This window comes from Chiloscyllium plagiosum, unplaced genomic scaffold (assembly GCF_037043375.1).
Source record: "Chiloscyllium plagiosum isolate Xiang-an unplaced genomic scaffold, Cpla_swu_hap1 HiC_scaffold_17, whole genome shotgun sequence".
Lineage (NCBI taxonomy): Eukaryota > Metazoa > Chordata > Chondrichthyes > Orectolobiformes > Hemiscylliidae > Chiloscyllium > Chiloscyllium plagiosum.
Window position 1 is genome coordinate 57,547,369 of NW_028270155.1, and position 16,503 is coordinate 57,563,871.

At 40.6% G+C, this 16,503-nt stretch overlaps 1 protein-coding gene across 1 annotated transcript in view; it reads left to right on the forward strand.

Annotated features, from left to right (window-relative positions):
- Positions 1 to 16,503, forward strand: part of LOC122558742 (BTB/POZ domain-containing protein KCTD19-like) — a 120,977-nt gene that overhangs the window by 68,869 nt on the left and 35,605 nt on the right. Inside the window, exon 10 of the mRNA XM_087995589.1 lies at positions 5,683 to 5,766. Within this exon, the coding sequence (XP_087851715.1) occupies positions 5,683 to 5,766 (84 nt within the window). The remainder of the gene's footprint in view (positions 1 to 5,682; positions 5,767 to 16,503) is intronic.

Here is a 16,503-nt window from a genome sequence, read left to right on the forward strand (position 1 = left end):
CTGCCTCCTTGGCCAGATTGGTGGCTGCCATTGAAGAACCAGGTCCAAGGTCTGCTGTACGGGCACACGTGCCTGCAATCCAATACCTCAGCCATTGATCATCAACACTGAAAGCATGGAAGTGGGAGGGATGGGGAACCTAGCACTCTAGAACATAGAACATTACAGCGCAGTACAGGCCCTTCGGCCCTTGATGTTGCGCCGCCCTGTCATACTAATCTGAAGCCCATCCCACCTACACTATTCCATGTACGTCCATATGCCTGTCCAATGACGACTTGAATGCACTTAAACTTGGCGAATCTACTACCGTTGCAGGCAAAGCATTCCATGCCCTTACTACTCTCTAAGTAAAGAAACTACCTCTGACATCTGTCTTATACCTATCCCCCCCTCACTTTAAAGTTGTGTCGGAAAAAGACTCTCCCTGTCCACCCTATCTAACCCTCTGATTATCTTGCATGTCTCTATTAAGTCACTTCTCAACCTTCTTCTCTCTAACGAGAACAGCCTCAAGGCCCTCAGCCTTTTCTCATAAGACAGTCCTTCCATACCAGGCAACATCCTAGTAAATCTCCTCTGCACCCTTTCCAAAGCTTCCACATCCTTCTTATAATGCGGTGACCAGAACTGTACATAATACTCCAAGCGTGGCCGTACCAGAGCTTTGTACAGCTGCAGCATAACCTCCTGGTTATGGAACTTAATCCCTCTATTAATAAAGGCCAAAACACTGTATGCCTTCTTAACAACCCTGTCAATCTGGTAGCAAATTTCAGGGATCTGTGTACATGGACTGCTCATCTGCACTCCCAAGAATCTTACCATTAGCCCAGTACTTTGCATTCCGATTACTCCATCCAAAGTGTATCACCTCACACTTGTCCACATTAAACTCCATTTGCCACCTCTCAGCCTAGCTCTGCATCCTATCTATGTCTCTCTGCAACCTACTACATCCTTCGTCACTATCCACAACTCCACCGACTTTGGATGCTCCTTTGGATACAGAAGTGTCAGGAGGCATCCAGCCAGAGATGGAACGATACAAAGGTGCCTTAGAGGTCAGCACTCAGGATAGTTCAGAGATGGCTGGCCCTTCACCTCCAACCTGACTGTTCTCTCTCACCTTGGAAGTTGAAGCCAAGGAGGGTCAACTTGTGCATGGCATGTATGGCTTGTCTAAATGCAAGTGCCCCCTGGGATCACCCAACTTCCATAGTCAATGGATTCCACTGCCAAGCCCTAGTGGGGGAGAGATGAAGGTAATGATTGAGTGCATTTAATGGCATGGATGATAATGTGATTTTGCACTTTTTTTTATAAGCATCATAATTTTACCTTACATCTGGTTGTTTCTCTGTCTTTTGTAAAAGCCATTATTATAGAATCAGGCATCACTTCGTAACTACAAACTGTTCCTATGGATGGAAGTCTGTGTTGACACTGTTCCATCATCTGAAAGCAAGAGGAACAAGGCAAACACAGAGCTGAGGGTGCTGGTGACATCTTTGGCCCACCTTGTTTTATATTTCTATTCTTTTGTGGCCTCTGTACCCAAATGTGCACATGTCAACGAGTTATTTAGTGATGCCAATGGAAGGGAGGTGTGACACACATAATGGAAATGAATTAGGATGGTCAGGAAAAAAGGACTCTGAAACTCTGTGTCTAGTATAGTACATGGGTCTTTGTGTAATGTGCTTTCCCTTTAAAAACCCTGATGTCAGTGGGCCTGAATCTCTTTTCTCACAGGCTCTATCACTTACCTGACCACTTAGAACGTGTACACATCAATTTTCTTCCTAAATATACATTTTCAATTTCCAGCACGGTGGAAGGCAACACGGCCTCTGTCTCAATGTATTGGTAAGCTCCCAAATATCAACCCCTTTCCAATCATCCTTTAGCCATTCCATCGATTTTCCACCTCTCCCGATGGCCACCCAATCCATCTACATGTACCTGGATCTGCTCACTTTCCTACCCAGCCCCTAGCTTATGAGGAAACCTTGCCAAGTTTAGTAATCCACCCTGTCCAAACCCATTAAAACCAGGCTACTCCTGACTCTGCATGATCTCCCATCCTACATGACTCCTTTACCATTTATGCTTTACTGTATCCTCCCCTTGCAGAAATTCTTGCCCCCCTTCATGGTTGTCATTCCCCATTTCATCCAAATCTACAGCCTCTAGTCTGGTATACTAATTTGCAAAGTCTATTCCCACAGCAACAGCCGCACTTGCCTTCTCCCCAACTCACTTTCCCCTTAATTTCTGCATGTGGAGCCAATGTTGCAACCATGGCCGCCTCCCTTTGTGACTCCGGACAATCCTGGATGAGATGTCGTCAGATTCCTGATTGATGACTGTGTCTGCAAGACTGGGCACTCTGGATCCATAGGACTGGCTGTGACTCACTCTATGGACTGCAGAGACATGCACTCTCTTACCAAAACACTCCAACTGGATATCATTCCTCTTGAGACATATGGAGGCTGCCCTTGATTGATTAGTCCTTCCTTGTAGTTCAGTGAGGACTCGTCCCCTAAGACTTAGGGATAGAACAGATTGCTTGCTGCAAGTGCTGTGTGTTTGCTATGTAAACAGCTAATGCATTGTCCATGTGTGACATTGACATAGCACACTGCTGCATAGCAAGATGTATACCGCCTAGACTGAAGACTGCTGACCAAGTCAAGCTGCCTGATTGTGTGATTGTGCTATTTGGCATATCAAGGCAAGGCAATAATGAGGTGAGTTGGATAGTTAACAAGGTGTTCAAAAAGCAATGATCTCCCTTAATTGGCAACTTGTTACTGCCCAGTGAGAAACTTGCCATGTTGCTTCCGAAAAGCATAAAAGATGGAGTGAGTTTACCTCTGCATCAGAGGCTGAGGTTCAGGTCGCACCTGCTCTAAAATATCTAGAAGATGGAATGAGATTCTCCCGGTGTTGAGATCAGCCTTGCCAGGCTTCTGTCCTAAATCCTTTCACAACCCATGTTACTCAGACAGTCTACAGAGCCAGCATTCTAATCTGTTAGCAGCAAAGTGACATAATATGTCATTGACAATGTAAGAATCTGCTAATTTTGGGTTCTGTCAATGACTAGTCCGAGTCTGTAGCTCAGACCTTATTGCAGCATTGATCTAAGAGAATTTCAGAGCTGAAGTGAGGTTGATGGTCCTTTATATCAAGGTAGAATTTGACCAAATGTGGCGTCAAAGAGCCTTAGTAAAATTGAAGTCAATGGGAATGGAGTTGGAGTTGGGGGGGGGGGGGGGGGGGTGGTGAATTCTTCACTGGTTAGATTCATACTTAAAACAAGGGAAAATAGTTGTTAAAGGCCAATCATCACAGCCCCAAGACATTGCTGCAGGAATTCCACTGTTTAGGGCCCTGGGCCCAATCATTTCAACAGTTTCATTAAAAGTCAGAAGTGTGGGTGTTTATCAGTGACTGCACAATGCTCTTTGTCATTCTCAACCTTTTGGTTAATGAAGAAATCTATGCTCACATGCAACAAGGGTGTTAAGCAACATTCACACCACACATGCCAGACTATGATCACCTCCAAAAAGGAGAATCTAAGCACCTTGGCCCCCCAACCCCCATGACATCAATGGTATTATATTCACCATATCCCAATTAATCCACATTGGTGTCACGTGATTTACTATTGACCACAAACTTAACTCAGAAGTACTGTGACAACAAAAACAGTTAGAGGCTGGAATTTTTGAGCTGGGTAATTAATCTCCATTTCTAAAGACTATCTACTATATACAAAGCAGTCAGGAATGTGATGGGAATCTTTCCACTTCCATGGATGAATGCAGCTTCAAGAACATTCAATAAAATCAATAACAGGTAGGACAAAGCTGCTTGCTTGACTGCCAACCTATCCATTGCATTAATTTGTTCCACCACTGCTACATCCATGTGTACCATCAATAGGCTCGACTGAGATAAATCACCAAGGCTTCTTCAAGCATACTTCTGTGCTCTTTGTGACATGATTTTAATCCAGTGACAATAATAGAATAGCAATATATCTCTAAGTCAGTTTGGGTGTGACTTAGAGGGAAACTTGCATGTGCTAATGTTCCCATCCAGCACCTGCCTTTGTCTTCCAGTAATGGTTGCAAACTTTCCTTTCATTGAACTCACTGAACTAAAATATTCTGATAAAATATTCTTATAATGTGATCTAAAATACTCACTTTTGAGTTTCTCCAGAATATTGTATGAGTTCCATGAATTAAGCATTATTAGCTATTTTTACTTAATTTTTAGAGGAGTGAAAATACTCCATTATTGTTTGTCTCTTTTTCCTCATTCAGCTTTGAGAATGGATAATTTTTGTTTTGAAATGATCACGTTGTTTGGAAACCTAGAGAAGCTGAAGGCAAGATGCCAAGCTCAGAGGGTGATTTATTTTTAATGTTCTAAAGCCCTGGCTTTATTTGAGCTGAAAATATGTTGCTGGAACAGCGCAGCAGGTCAGGCAGCATCCAGGGAACAGGAGAATCGACGTTTCGGGCATAAGCCTGATGCTGCCTGACCTGCTGCGCTGTTCCAGCAACACATTTTCAGCTCTGATCTCCAGCATCTGCAGACCTCACTTTCTCCTGGCTTTATTTGAACTGATTAAAATATAGTATAGATGGCATTCTGTAACAGCAATTTGGTTTTCCATTAGCAAAGTTCTTTATGTAACAAATACAAAATCTTACTCTACATGTGATTTCAATCCATCTCTGTTAGAACACAAAGATATCCATCAATTTTAGCTTCTGAAAACATCCTAAATTTAGGGTTGACCACTTTAACCACCCATACTTCAGTTATGGAGGACTTGAATGGGCAGCACTGCAGATAGGCAGGATGTTGCTGTCTGTGCAGTTTGTATATGTCATTTTTTTAAAAAAACGTTCTTTTCGAAGAAGCTAATAGCTTTTGCTTGTTTGACTCCTGTGGCAGTGGCTTTGAAATGACAATAATAGCCAGCATGGTGGCACTTATGAATCTGAGCACCAAACACTTTGTCAACACCTATGAATCAGACAGAATCACAGGAGCTGCGAGGCAGGCATTTGTAAACAATGCTAGAATGTTGGCCCCGCAGTCTGTCATCAGCAGTCCACTCCTATGCATTGGCTGGGAAAATTGTTATCAGCCTCAGAATGTGGGACTTGTTAGACCTTTAAATGACCTCATTAGTGAACTAGTACCTGACACCGCCTTGTCAAAATGGGGCAGAGACAGGATCATGCTGTCAAAGTGGTACAACACTTGCCAGCACCAGTTTTCTTATCTTCCTGCCTCTAGTCCCACTTCTGATGTGACTCAAAAATTCTGTCTGGTATCTATGCATAGAATAAATGAGACAACACCCGAGTGAATGTTTAGTTTACAAACATTCTCATTGTATCATGGTATTATTTTTGATTAATGTTCATAAATGGTACAGTGCAATGTTAAGAAACTATTCCTTGCAATCTAATTTGGAGAATATTTAATGCACTTTATATAAGACTAAATATAACATAACTAGTGTTTTAGCCTTGTTATGAAACAATGTTCGAAATATTGCATTAATGTCAAAAGACTAATATCTCATGTCAATCATAACAATCCTATCATTGTTCTTTATTCAAATCCATTTTCAAATTGCAGGGAATGGCCATTACTGTGTCAAGAAATAGAAGAATGTAAAATTCCTGCACTTTCTGAAGCATTATTTCACTGTGAACAGTACAGGTATTAAGCTGTAAAATAAATTTTAAACACATTGCCACGTTTATTGTAGATTTATGTAAAATTATTGTCTGGTTCAGATGATTAGTTATATCTGCAGCACTTTATATATTGCAAATGAATAAGCATATTTCATAATTATTGCTATACTTTCAGTTCTTGAACATGTATTCTGATGAAAACTACACAAAAGATTTGAGGACCAATTATTATCAAAGTTACCACATTAGTGGAGGGTGGGCATAAGAAACTAGTCTTAATATGAACAAATATTTTTTTAAAAAAAGGATTGGTAGCAAAAATTACATTGAAATAGCCATGGGAAGAAATCAAAAGCAATTTAATTTTTTTTTGTAAACCTGCTGAACAAAGGAGATGACAGGCCTCTGAAAATAAGCAATTTTAGAAAGCTACAGTTTATGTTCAAAGAACTTGACAAGGAAATGGAGAAGTTTGAAATCAGAAAAGTATTTCAGATTTCTAGATTTTAATGCTGAAAATTGAGGTTTATTCAAGGATACTGTCATTACTCTAAAATGGCTCACTTCAATAAACAAGATTTGAAACAATTTTACTTGTTGAAATTAAATCTCATATCAGAAAGGTAGTGAACATATGAATGTGTGTTCAGGATAGATTTATGCGCCTTGTCTGGGAGCAAGCCATATTTGATTGAATATTGGGCTACATGTAGCCAGTAGCCTCAGAGTGCACTAAAATTTAGTGAACAGTGATCATAAAGTGTTTGGGTTCAACATGATATTTGAAAGGGAGTAAAGTAGAGCAGCTACTAAGAATCTAGATTTAGGTAAAGTTTCAACACAATATGAAAATGACTTTCCATAGTAAACTGGGCAGATCTGTTAATAGGTTAGATCTGTAGCTGGGATGGGGGACTCTTAAATCAAAGCTTTTAATATGATGAAGAAACAAATTATACTCAGGGGCAAAAGCTTTACTTGCCATACAATTAACAGACAATATTAAACAGGAATAAATATAAAATAAATAACTGAGCAACCTGGCAAATGGGAAAGAAACAAAGAACAGCAAAGATAATTAAATAGACAATACAAACTACAAAAATGGAGTGTAAATAGAAGTTCCAGTGGACATCAAGGAAATGCCAAAAAAATGTTGCATGGTAGAACCCTTTGAGAATTGATAATTGTCAATTAAAAATGAAACTACAATATATTGATTAATTACTCAGTATTTACATTAGAGGAAAAGTAGCTATCAATATTGAATCAAGGGCAAGGGTTCACTAAAATTGATATTAGCAAGATAACAATACTGAGAAAAATAATGGGCTAATTTTTTCCCTAAAATCTGGCTAAATGTTAATTTCAGCGAGTTTCGTGGAGAGTTTCTCTTTGTTTTCTCCTACAATTTTACACTAATTACTTCATTACGTATGCATTAAGTATTTAGTGGTAGAAGTCTTGCTGCTGCCAGATGCTTCTGGATTCCTTGCTATCCTTAAATCTCAGCTGTGTACTTTTCAAATGCTGTAAGTCATGAATAACTCTTCACAGTTGCAGTGTTTGAAGAATTACCCTAGAGATAAGTTGGCATCCCATTTTGCTGACAGAGACCTGGAGGTGAAGATGGACTGGAGAGTTGTCCTTTTTCCTCCGGACCGTCACATGAGACTACAGCACCAGTTCCTGCAAACCTTGTCTGATGTTTCCTTCAGGATCAGTGCAGTGCTCACAGTCTAGAGGAATGCCTAGGAATGTCGGAAGATGATTAATGACCTTCCTTTCTCAGCAAGGATAAATGCCACAATCTTTGCTCTGATGCCCCTCACTCACTCAAACTCTGCCACTGCATGCACCTTTCACCAAGTGTAGTATTCTTCCTCAATCACTCTTACCTAGCCCTTCCCCAAAATACTAAGCTTTCTTGTTCACCACTTGGGACACCTCAACACCTTTCTTTTACTTGCACTAACAATGACAAGTTGTCAGCCACTTTCACTGAAACTCTGCCCTTGTCTGATTGCAGGCGAAAATGACAAACAGCAACATGATGGAGAGGACCAAGGCAGGTGTTGGACAGCCCAACATTTGTCTGCTCAGCCCCTTTGAGGAGAGAATCCTTGCCTTAGAGGGAGAGGGTGACTACTTATTTGGTGATGCCAATCCTCCATGACTCAGCAACCAAGTAAGGTTCCTTGTCTAGCATGTTGCTGTTCTCCTATTACCACCACTATGATGTATTCTTAACATGCCTAAGTTACTACTTTTTACTCCACAGCTTAATACCCATTTTTCCTTCGGCATGGATGGCATCAACCAGCCCCTCCAGACATCATCTCCTCCTATATCTGTGAGGAAGAAGGCACAGAATTCTCAGTGGATGCACTGGCAAGGCTGACTCCCATGCTTTCCCCTATTTTAGTTACTGACATCTTAATGGTTATTGAGATTAGAATTGGGAGCACGTTCTGATGATCACATCATGGGCACGTCTCTGCAGTGGTTGAGAAAGTAATGCCCCAGGTTGTTGGCCTTTGAGGACTGCTGAAGACTAGGCAACTGCTCAGCCCCAGAAAGAAGAAGACCCCATGGTATCAGCCATTAATAACTTTATTGAGATGGACAACAGATATGGACAGCGGGCAGTTTTATTGGAGACACTCAGTAAATTGAATTGGAAGAGTCCATCAACGCTGTCTGTACTGTGCTGTCTTCAGCATGCTTGCATCTTACTGTCTCTATGGACAAGTCGGTGGTTTCCATGGAGAGTCAAATCTAGCCAAATACTAAATGACTGATGGAGATGCCAACATTGCTTTAGCCTTTGGTGATTGACACCAATAACAAGACAGCAGAAGTACAAAGGAGGTTGACCTCCCTCCAGGTCCCTCTTCCCCAGAAGGAGACAGGATGGTGCCAGGAAGACCCATGCACAGGCTCACCAATAATCTCTTAGGAAAAACAAAAGGTGTGGCATCTCTACAACTCTGTGGGATTTCAAGCAGAGGAGTGTGAGCCTTCATCTAGCCAGGAGACACTCAGCATGTATGGGCCTTTGAGGCACAAAAGTTATTGGGGTCATCTGCCCTAAATACCATGGTCAACAGGCTTCTGAGTAGGATAGGGCAGGCCACCCGCACCCCCCCCCCTGCCAGTCATTCCCAGTTATGGACAGTCAACAATGTTTTGAGGTAATGGGAGTGGGAGGGCAAAGGAAAGTCTTCTGAAGTGCATAACAGGCATGGGTAACATTTCATTGTACATAGAATATCATATTTGTAAACACACTGGCACTTTAAATCATTACCTTTCTGATCAATAGCACTGCATTTTCACAACAGCTACAATAATGAAGCTCTAGAGGCTATCCTGCCTCAGTGCCAATCAATGTTAGAATCGTGTTTGAAGGATTGCCACTGTCTTCCTAATGTCTAGTGTAGCATTACATTATCATTATTGAATATGGGACTGCCAGATGCTATAATGCCTTCAAACCCAATGTGAATGTTAATTTTTATTAAACAGCAGGAAAAGCAAAGAAAGAACTAAAATAAAACTGGAATTAAATGGGATTGATAACCTTTGGTGCAGTAACAAATTTACAAGTGTGAAGAGGGTATATATTAAGTTCCATCTGGCTCTCTGGACCCAATGCTTTATCATGGTGAAGATAATGTTCCTGTTGCTCAATAACCTCATCTTTCTTCTTCGAAGACTGCAGCTGCTCTCCCAGCTCTTCAGCATCCATCACATTTGCCCTCTGCCTGCTCCAGCTGTACAGAGGATAGCATGCAAGGATTATGCAACACACTCTTAAGCCCACTTAAAGGAGTAATTGGCACTCTAGTTACATGTGCCCCTTGGGGATGAGTGTCCACGTTAGATAGAATTCCTCATCAAGATTGAGAGTGATGTAGTTGATTCTATGACTATGGTCCCGAGACAGTATTAGATCCAAGGATGAACTATATAAATTGGCGAGAAAAGACAGCAGACTTATGAAATAGGAGCAGTTTAGATTTCGGTAAAGGAGGACAAAGGAGTTGATTAAAAGGTGGAAAATAGAATACGAGAGTAAGCTTTTGGGGAATGTAAAATGGGACTTTAAGTTTCAATCAGTGTATGAAGAGAAAAATGTTTAAAGCAAATGTAGGTCCATTACAGTCAGAAACAAAGCAATTTATAATAGGAAACAAAGAAATGGCTCTCCAACTTAAATACATACTTTGCTTCGGTCTTCACAAAGGAGTTCACAAATAACATACCAGAGATATTGGGGAAAACAAGGTTTAATGAAAGGGAAGAACTGAAGGCAGATAAATCCTCAGGGTCTGATATCTACTCTGGGATGTAGATTAAGGAAGTGGCCCTAGATCTACTGGATACATTGGTCATCATCCAAGATTTTATAGACTCAGGAACAGTTCCCACAATTTTGAGGTTAGGCAATGTAACCCCTTTATTTAAGAAGAGAAATGGAGAGAAAACAAGGAATTATAGACCAGTCAGCCTGATGAAGATTTAATAGCTGAGCACTTGGGAAAACACTGGCAGGATCAGACAGAGTCCGAACGGATTTATGAAAGGGACATGCTTGCCAAATCTACTGAGATTCTTCAAGGATGTAATTAGTACAGTTGATTTGGGCGAGGAAGGGGGTGAGGTGATGGCGAAGGTTGTGAAGGACAGTGCTTGTGATTTATTTGGACTTTCAGAAGGCTTTTGACAAAGTTCATTGATGACAATCCATCTGGACTTGACTAAGGATTACTACTTTTAAACTTTAAGAGATAGTGATCCAACCAAATGGTCATCAGTATTTTTGTCTTATAAGTTGCTTCCATATGTTGTGGGTGTGATATTGACATAGCACAGTGCCAGACATAACATCCATCTTCTTAATGGTTAATTGCTGGTAAACATGATAGGTTTGCCAGCTTGTGTCTGTGCGGTAAGGCAAGACAAAAGTACTGTGAACCTTTAAATTCTGAATGAGGCAGGACGCAAAAAGACGAGGATTGAGTGTATCCAAATAGGTGTAAAGTAAGTGCTAAGTAGCCAAGCTAAAATCCAGAGATACATTCTGTTCTAATATGTGTTCCTGTATGCAAAACAGCTTGGACACAGCATTGCAATGAAAGGTGTTGGTGAGCTTCAGAGATGGTGAACCATATTTTAAGTAAAATCATAACAGGTGGCACAATAGTTCAGTGGTTGACACTGCTGCCTCACAGTGCCAAGGACCCGGTTTTGATTCCAGCCCTGGGCAACTATTTGGAGTTTGCATTTTCTCCCCGTGTCTGTGTGGATTTCAGCTGATTCTCTGGTTTCCTCCCACAGTTTGAAGATGTGCTGGCTGGTGGATTGGCCTTGGGAAATACAAGATTACAGGGATAGGGTGGGAGGCAGTGGGTTTGGGTGTGATGCTCTTTGGAGGGTCAGTGTGACTCAATGTGCCAAATGGCCTCCTTCCATACCATTGGGATTCTCTGATCTATTATGTGATGACTTTGGTGCCTATCTGGTGCCAGCCACTTTGGACAGTACTTACAGAGCATGCCCTGAGATGTTGTGGAATGCTGGCCAAAATGGATGCCCAAAGAAAATAAACTGAATTACAGTTGCTCTGCTCTTGACTTTCATTTTGGGAATTCTTTCTGTCTAGTTTTTCTCCAATGTTTGGGACAAGAGTAACTTGCATATAAATGAGGTGAGGTTAAATAATAATGAGATGTTCATACATTACAAATGCCCTTGCTACTTTGTTTGCAAAATTCTCATCTAACCATCAAAACTCTGTGCAAAAATTCTTGACATTGAGAATCTCATGTTTTCATTCTTGCCATATTTTCCCAAATAGGAGAAAGTGAGGACTGCAGATGCTGGAGATCAGAGTCGAGAGTTGGTGCTGGAAAAGTACAGTCAGTCAGGCAGCATCCGAGGAGCAGAAGAATCAACATTTCGGGCTTATTCTCCTGCTCCTCGGATGCTGCCTGACTGACTGTGCTTTTCCAGCATCACACTCTCGACCCCCATATTTTCCCAAATGTTTGTCATTGCCCATGTCATTCAGTGACTCTGCCCAATGAATCTAAAAGGGTGGCTTCCTCAGGATCAGATCAATTCCTTTCCCATGGATTTAAACATTGCAGACCTGCTACTTACATGAGCTTCTAAAGTTCTACATATATGGGAACCATTCCTTTAGACTGAAAAATCAGGCATGTAATTTTGCCATTTAAGTCAGACAAACTAGGGCATTGTAAGTTAGTCGGTCTGATATCTACGTTGGGGAATAATAAGAATTTATAATGAAGCTAGAGTGAATTAACATTTTGAAAGGTTTAAGCTGATTGGAAAGAGCTAATATGCATTTCTACAGAGCAGACAGTATCTGATTAATCTTTTTGAATAGTTGACTAAAGTAGGGGACAAGGAACATCTATGGATGTTATTTATGAACTTTGAGAAGATTTTTTAAAAATCTGCCATAAGAATTTTTTTTTGATTTATTATTGTCACATGTATCTCAGTAAAGTAAAAAGTTTTTGTTTTGCGTGCAGCACAGATAGATCATACCATACAAATGGAATTAAGGTAATAGACAGAGTGGAGAATACAATGTTACAGCTGCAGAGAAGGTGCACAACATTAAATTTAAAATTTGAGAGGTCCATTCAGAAGTCTAATAATAATGTGGAAGAAACTGTTCTTGAATCTGTTGGTACATATGTTTAAGTTTTTGTATCTTCTGCCTGACGGAAGAGGTTAGAAGAGATGATAGTCTCGTTGGGATGTGTTTTTGAATATATTGGCTGCCAGTCCAAGACAGTGAGAAGTATAGATGGAGTCAATGGATGAAAGGTTAGCTTGCATGCTGGACTGGGCTGTGTTTACAACTCTTATATCCTGGGCAGAGCAGTTGCCACACCAAGCCGGATGCATCTGGATAGAATACTTTCTATGGTGTCCTACGTAAAGTTGAAGCTAGTGGCATTGAAGGCCAATGGCATGGGTGGAAATTTAATTGAATGCATGGTGACAGAGTAAGAATAATGAGTGAATTTTCTAATTGGCAGGCTGTGACAATCATAAAGTAGATTGGAAGAAACTGTTTGAAATCTGTAATTCTAAAAGATACACTCAAAAAATTAGACCCAGATTCAACAGAAATGATATCCACATATGTTTTTATATTTTATTTTTATTCTTTCATGAGATTTGCATGTCACTAATAAGGTCAACATTTGTTGTCCATCCCATATTGCCCTTGAACTGAATGATAATTTAACGGGATACCTAAGAGCCAACTACACTGCTGTGGTTCTGGAATCATATGTAGACCATAGCAGGAAGGACTGCAGATTTCCTTCCCTAAAGAAGAAGACTGAGCCAGGTGGAGTTTTGGGACGATTGACCAAAGACACTAGCTTTTAGTTCCAGATTCATTATGAAACAATTATGATGGAAGAGACAAAAAAATGATGGAAATTTGGAACACTCTCCTGTAAATGGCAATTCATGCATTTTACATCTGAGATTGGCACATTTTATTTACCAAAGGTATTAAGGAAGTGGGACAGAGTCGATATATGAAGTTAACAAGTAGAATAGCTATGTTCTCACTGAATGGTAGTTTAGGCTCAAGGGCTAAATGGACCTCCCTTATTTACCTATGCTCATTTAAATACTGCCCTAGATTTTGCAGTTCTAATTATATTGAAATTATCAGTGTTCTTTGTTATTGCTCTGAAACGGATAGCAACGTCTGGTTTTTGGTTAAACCTGCAACTTGTGAAATTACCGTCAGTGATTTTACAATTCACCAAAGGATATGTTGTTGATTTCTGTGAAGTTCTTTTTTTAATTGTTTGTTCTTAGGATATAGATATGTCTATCAAATCCATTGCTCATCCTTAACTACGTTTGAGAAGATGGTGGTGAGACACCTTGTTTTACTGCTGTAGTCTGTGTAGAGTAGATACATTCAAATCCCTGGTAAGGAGGATGTTTCAGGATTTTGAACTGGTGACACTGAAGGAATAATGATATATCTCCAAATCAGGATGTTTTAGAAGGGAATTTGCAGGTGTTCATGTTTCCTTCCTCTTGCTGCCCATGTTCTTTCAGGTGGTGGACATTCTAAGTTTGGAAGATGCTGTTGAAGGAACCTTGATGAATGCACCTTGTAGACACTGCACACTGTTACACTGTGTGCCATTGATAGGAGGGTAAATTATAAGATGGTAGGTGGCGCCAGTTGAAGAAGCTGTTGTGTTCGTGATGGTGTTGAACATCTTGAGTGTGTTTGGAATTACAGTAATTTAGGCATTTGGGGAGTATTCCATCACACTCTTAATGTGTGTTGTAGATTTTGGACAAGGTTTGAGGAATTGGAAGCTGAATTACTTGGTAAAGAATTCTCATTCTCTGATCTGCTCTTGTGGGCACAGTGTTTATGTATCTGGTTCAGTGAAGTATTCTTTACCCCCGATTCCAAATAAGTGATGGGTTCAGTTGGATGGAAAATTAGAATCAAAGGTAAAGGTGTAAATAGGATTGCACATTAGTAATGGGGCTGATTGTTACCATAAAATAAAAGGAAGGGACAGAGTTTGAATGTCATATGCACCAAGGAAGCATAAAGTATGGGAAAATTTGATAATAGAAAAAACTTAAAGGCTTTGTATCTTAATGCACAAAGTATTTGGAACAAGGTAGATGAACCAATGGCACAAATCGAGGTAAATAAATATAACTTCCTAGCCACTATGGAAATATGGTTATAAGGAGATCAAAACTGGGAACTTAATCTTCATGGATATTTGACCTTTTGGAAAGACAAGAGGGAAGGAGAAAATGGTTGGGTAGCACTGTAAATAAGAGATGAATTGAAGACAGTTGTGAGAGACGATTGAGGTTTGGATGATGGCTTGGATGATATAAAGTCCATTTTGGTGGAGTTAAAACAAAAAAACAAAGGATGGAAGACATTGGAGATCTGTACACAACTCTTACCAAAGAATAGGCGGCACGGTGGCACGGGCGGCACGGTGGCACAGTGGTTAGCACTGCTGCCTCACAGCGCCAGAGACCCGGGTTCAATTCCCGACTCAGGCGACTGACTGTGTGGAGTTTGCACGTTCTCCCCGTGTCTGCGTGGGTTTCCTCCGGGTGCTCCGGTTTCCTCCCACAATCCAAAAAATGTGCGGGTCAGGTGAATTGGCCATGCTGAATTGCCCGTAGTGTTAGGTTAAAGGGGTAAATGTAGGGGTATGGGTGGGTTACGCTTCGGCGGGTCGGTGTGGACTTGTTGGGCCGAAGAGCCTGTTTCCACACTGTAAGTAATCTAATCTAATCTAAAAAAAAAAATAGCCATTTTGGAAAGCTTATATATCATCAAAGAATGAGAGCATGAAAAAGAATTCAGCAAATATTTATGGCTGACTTTAATCTTCATGTTGGTTGGGTTAATCGAATTGAAATGACAATGAATTCTTCGAGTGCATTAGGACAGTTTAACAAATTATCTTAGGGTAAGAGATTCCCTCAGATGCTGTGATCACAACATGATAAAATTTAATATTCAGTTCCCAAGTGCGCTTAATTTATTACAATGAGATGAGGATAGAGTTAGTCAAAGTGAACTGGGTGATTAGATTAGCAGGAGGTAATGTATCCATAAATTGGAGGAGCAACACCTCATCTTCCGCCTGGGCAGCCTTCAGCCTGGACGATTTAGCACTGAGTTTTCCAATTTCAATTAACCTCCTTTCCCATCCCTTGACTCTCTTTCCAGGCCCCCTCCTCCCTTCCATTCCTATGACCAACCCTTCCTTCCAGGTACCAACCGGATTTATTCCTCCAATTGACCGACCAGGCCACACCCTCTACTTGTGTTAACCTATCACTACCTCAATCCAACCACCACCATCATCCAAAACCCTCCCCCAGCATACCCCTCCATTTATCCACAGCTCCCCTTATACTCACCCCCAGTTCTGAAGAAGGGTTACACCTGAAACATTAACTTCCCTACTCCTGTCGCTACCTGGCTTGCTGTGTTCTTCCAGCCTCCTGCATGTCTACCTTGAATTCCAGCATCTTCAGTTCTTTTGTCTTTTTGACTCTCAGCAAAAATCTGTCCCAGTAAGGAGGAAAGATTCTCAGAGAGGGATAAACCATCCATGGCTAACTAAGGAAATTAAGGAGAGTATTAAGTTTAAAGAAAAAACATACAATGAAGTGAAAGTCAGTGATCGCATCAAACACTGGGATAAGTTCAGAATGCAGATAAGGAGGACTAAAAACACAATAAAAGACAAAGTACAATGTCAAACTGACAATAAGAGTCACTTCAAAAAGATGAAGAGAGAGCCCAAAGTCAACACAAGCCTCTTAGAAAATGAAACTGTGGAGATAGAATGGCAAATAAAAAAATGACAGTAGAGTTAAACAGACATTTTGTATCAGTCTTTAATGGGGTAGATACTTCAAGCATCCGATTAATACTAAACATTATGGTATAGGCATTAAGTACCATCATCAGAGAAACGGGGGTTGCATTCATGGGTCTTCATCTGAACCGTGCTAGGACCAGAGACATAGCGACTCGCATAACTAGGGCTTTAGACAGGACTTTAAACTAAATGGTGGGGGGGAAGAGGTTTCAGTTATAGAAAATAATAAAAACCTGAATTAAAGGAGCAGGTAATAGTACAGAACTCAGGAGAGATTATTTAAATCTTCAGCACAG